At 36.5% G+C, this 5,161-nt stretch overlaps 1 protein-coding gene across 1 annotated transcript; it reads left to right on the top strand.

Moving 5' to 3' along the window:
* The first annotated feature begins 2,316 nt into the window (after positions 1 to 2,316).
* On the top strand, positions 2,317 to 3,847 carry LOC147615637 (glutathione S-transferase U19-like). The gene is made up of 2 exons (XM_086777956.1): positions 2,317 to 2,780; positions 3,340 to 3,847. The coding sequence occupies exons 1-2, from the start codon at positions 2,442 to 2,444 to the stop codon at positions 3,697 to 3,699; spliced, it is 699 nt and encodes a 232-aa protein (XP_086634082.1). The 5' UTR covers positions 2,317 to 2,441; the 3' UTR covers positions 3,700 to 3,847.
* The last annotated feature ends 1,314 nt before the right edge of the window (positions 3,848 to 5,161 follow it).

Genomic DNA, 5,161 nt, shown 5'->3' with positions numbered 1-5,161 from the left:
AGGGGATTTGATGCTTGATGTAAACACTATAAATTGAGGCATAGCCCTAATGAGAATTTGCTGGTTTTTGAGTATCCATGCCTACATTAATCTATCTGTTAATTATTTACTAATTACGTCTTAATTATTTCTTAATCACTTTGTTAATCATGTTGATTCTAGTGTTTGATCCACCATAGCTCATCATTTTGCTCAAATTTCAACACATACATACATACATACATATATACATATACATACATACATACATACACACACACACACACACACACACACACACACACACACACACATATATATATATATATATAATGTGTTTGTGTATGTGTGTGTGTGTTGCAATATTCTCTCTCTCTCTCTCTCTCTCTCCTAGATAGATATATATACATTATACTCTCTATATAATATAATATGATAATGTGTTTGTGTTTGTGCTTGTGTGTGTGTGCAAATGTATGTAAATACATACATACATATATATACATATACATACATACATACATACATATACATATATATATATATATATATATATATATATATATATACATACATACATACATACATACATATATATATATATATATATATATATATATATATAGATTATGTAAAGAGTATATTGTGTATATATCTATAGCGGAGAGAGAGAGAGAGAGAGAGAGAGAGAGAGAGAGAGAATATATAAATACACACACACGCACACACACACACACATACTTTGTATGTTTATTATTTAAATACATATATATCTATAATATATATATGTGTGTGTGCACGTGTGTGGGTGTATGTGTGTTTTATTATATTAAATATGCTTATTTTCATAATAATTTAATACTCTCTCTCCCTCTCTCTCTCTCTCCTAGATAAATGTACACATATATATGTGTGCACGTGCACACACATAAACACAAAAATTCTCACATTAAAAAAATCACATGCCCGCACACACACATATACATTCACATATACATGTGCACACACATCGATAGGCACACATGCATGCACACATGTAAACATAGATGCACATGCGCACACACATTTGCACGTATACATTTACACACTCTCACACACATATGTGTGTGCACGTGCACACACATATACACAAAAATGCTCACATAAAAAAATTCACATGCCCGCACACACACATATACATTCACATATGCACACACACATTCATATACGTGTGTGTATGTATGTGTATAATACACACACACACACACACACATATAGTATAATGTGTATATAACTATACGATATATATATATATATATATATATATATATATATATATATATATATATAATATGTTTGTGTATTTGTGCGTGTGTGTGTTTTATTATGATAAATATGTTGATTTTTAAAAAAAATTAAATAATCATATATATATATATATATATATTCTCTCTTTCAATATATACATGTATTTATGTGTGTGTGTGTGTATTGCAATATTCTATCTCTCTCTCTCTCTCTCCTAGATAGATATATATACATTATACTCTCTATATAATATAATATGATATAGACGTATGTATGTATATATATGTGTGTGTGCAAATATATGTAAATACATACATACATACATACATATATAGATAGATAGTTGTAAAGAGTATATTGTGTATATATCTATAGCGGGGAGAGAGAGAGAGAGAGAGAGAGAGAGGGAGAGAGAGAATATAACAAATATATATACATATTTTCATAAATATTTAATTATAAAATACAAAATATATCATAAATATAAACTTATAAGTTTATATTTTTGTGTGTGTATATATATACACACACACATAAATATACATATAAACATAATTATTTATTTCTTATATAGCAGATTTATAATAAGTATATATATATATATGAATATTAATTTATTTTATATTAAATATGCATATTTATTATAGAACTATATATATATATATATATATTTATATATAACATAGAATACAATATAACACTATCTAATAGATATTTTCTATGCACAATCTCTCTAATTTCTTAGTTATATGGAAGAATGATATATAGCTTATGACACCAGCGGCAAATTTCTTAACATCCTAGGGAAAGTCGGTGACATTGTTTAGGAGCTCAACGTTCTTTGTAAACAATGTCTATTGCGGAAAATTGTAAGAGAGGAAGCATACGTCAGAATTCTCTTCACAATCCATGTTCGTCTTCACACTTGTTCACAATCGGGGGCATTCACAAATATAACTTAGTGTCCACGTCCCAGTACCTCGGGTGTGAACAGAGTTGGAGGCACAAATAAATCATGAGGAGGAGGAGGAGGAGGATCAAAATCGTCATGGAGCCCGCGGGCGTTACGCAACCAAAGCAGCTTCGCGGCTGTAGTTGACCACGTGGGCTTAACTTAGCCTACATTGGCAGCACCGTTCAAAGAACACACTTGTTTTGTACGCTTCATTTCTACCATGGCTTCTTCTGCTGCTGATGATGTTAAGCTAATTACAGCTTGGGCCAGCCCATATGGGCTGCGCACCGAGTTTGCCCTTGCTGCAAAGGGGGTACAGTATGAGAGGCTGCTGGAGGTGGACCATTGGTACCAGAAAAGCAAGCTCCTGGTTGAGTCCAATCCTATCTACAAGCAGATCCCTGTGCTCATCCACAATGGCAAGCCCCTCCCGGACTCTTTTCTCATCATCGAATACGTGGACTCCGTTTGGCCTTCTCCTGATGGCAAAGACCTTCTGCCCAAAGACCCCTATGACAGAGCCATTGCTAGGTTCTGGGCAGACTATGTTGACAAGAAGGTATTCCCCATCTTTAACATGAATACATATGCACAAGAGTATCCTTATCATATCATAATGCATTTGACAATTGTATGTATCTAGCATATACATGTATGTAAATGTCTAGCACATACTTACATATATCTGTTTATGTGGTGTACATACCATTTCTATATGCCAGACCAATAAAATTCGTGCTCGTGTCCAACCATGTGCATGCATGTATGCATGTATCTCCCCCATATGATATCATGATGCATGTGGCATGCTACTCCATTTTCTTTAGATGGGTGATGTCGGGTACCAATTCACCTTGTCTGCATGCATGTACCTTCTGCGCGTATACATATATCTATATGTACATGTAGATCTGTCTGCATGGAGGTGCATATTATGCGTGTGCATGTGCTATCTACATCTGCATATATGAAGATATGTGTCGGCTCATAGAAGCTTGCCTTTACATGGAATGTTTGAACTCATAAGAAGTCCACATGAAAATACTCATGCATTGCTGGTAGCAATCAAGGGGAAGACTTTCATTGCAATCAAGTTAACATTCTCCTCTGACTTGCAGCTTTATAGTGCCCTAAGAACAGTTCTCCAAACAAAAGGCGAGGCGCAGAAGGCAGCTGTGGAAGAGACTATGGAGTGCCTTTCAACTCTAGAGGGAGTACTTGGCACTGTTCCCAAGGAGCCTCCTTTTTTTGGAGGAGATCATGTGGGCATGGTGGATGTTGTTTTGGGTCCAATGGTGCCATGGTTCCCAGCCCATGAGATCATTGGAGACTTCAAGTACCCATTCGAGGACAAGTTTCCTCGGCTGAATGCTTGGTTACAAGCAATGCGCGAATCGCCTTGTGCACCGTGTTTCCCAGACCCAGAGAAAGTGATAGAGTTTGTGCTCAACCTTAGGAAAATGTTTGTGCCTAGTTAAACTTAGCTCAAAATATTTGCACCTTGTTTGTATGCAGGCATTGAAGGCACATCAAATGATTGAGTTTATGGAACATTGCTGCTATCAAAACCTTTCCATGTCTTAATGGTGCTAGTTTCCTAATTTCAGAACCTGTCGTTGCATCTGATATGATCTTTTACATGGCTCTTTTTTCTTTCTTCAATTGCAAAATATGAGACTCCTATTTAAGTATGAAAAATTCAAGAAAAGACATCATCCCAACATGCAAGATGTACCTAGCCAATTTATGTCATTTCCCTTACCATTCTGATTCATTAAAATAGCTTTCCTTAGGCCTTGTGTGCCCACACCCTCCACCGCCTCCGTCCCTCCCTCAAGCTCTCTTTCAAAAGAGTGTCCTCCCCAATTTAAGGGCACAAGCCAACCCAATTTAAGGGCACAAGCCATCCACATATATATTCGAAATCTAGAAAAATATAGTTGATATGCCTTTCCTAGATTGGCCAAAATTGTGATACAAAATTTACCTTTCATTGCCATAAAATTGAAGTAGCCACTTTATACACCTCAAGCTTTTATAATTTACATTTTCAAATGTGTGAATCTAGTTAAATTGGTTATAATTATTGATACACCTAAAATTTATACGATCATAAGTGGTCAAGGGGCAAATGTGGGAAAAAGGTAGGTGATGGCACGGTTATCCTATAGACAATTGAGTATTGCATTATGTGTTAGGTCTAGAGTGTAGCCCATAAGGTTGACACAAGATTGCAAAACCCCTCGGTGGTTTTGAATGTGGTATGGGATGATGTGACTAATAGTAGTAATCTAGGAGCAAGATGCTCTATACTTTAGAGGTATCCATCGACTTAACTCTTCGTATACTTAGGGTGGGTCTAGAGTTGTTGGGCCTATGGTTGGGTTGATGCTTCCCTCCACCCCAAAAAAAGAGTTGTTTTCTTTGTGTTCGCTATGCCTTGTGGGTGTGTATTTGTGCTTTAGATGCAGGCATATCCTATGTCACTCGTGCTAGGGTGCTATATTACTACTTTCCTTGACATTTACTTGACATCCCTTTTCTTCGGGAGTCAAGGTCCGGAGATGCTGATGCATAGAAGTGTACTTTGCCCATAGCTTCAATGGAGCTGGGCAACCTTACTTGCTTGGTTGATTTGGCATTATGGCATTAGCGAGCACTTGGGATAGATGCTATTTGGCGTTATGGCATTAGCGAGCACTTAGGGTAGAGGCTATTTGGATCAATAATTAGTGTGGCCGAAGAAGAGATCACAAAATGTTCTTGTTGATTTGAGGAGGGTCTAGGTGATGGGTCGTGACAGGCATGTGCCCACCATGGTCCCCTCATCCAGAAATGTATCGGAATGACTATGGACAATGAGGCTTAGAGCAAGTGCCTGAGATTGTTGGTGCCTATTCCTACTGGATGTGTCTACAAAATGTAGAGCCCATGTGTATA

Source organism: Cibotium barometz, chromosome 39, assembly GCF_041138505.1.
Source record: "Cibotium barometz isolate CiBa-2024 chromosome 39, ASM4113850v1, whole genome shotgun sequence".
Classification (NCBI taxonomy): domain Eukaryota; kingdom Viridiplantae; phylum Streptophyta; class Polypodiopsida; order Cyatheales; family Cibotiaceae; genus Cibotium; species Cibotium barometz.
Note: the sequence above shows the minus strand (reverse complement) of the source record. Positions and strands in the feature narration are given on the sequence as shown.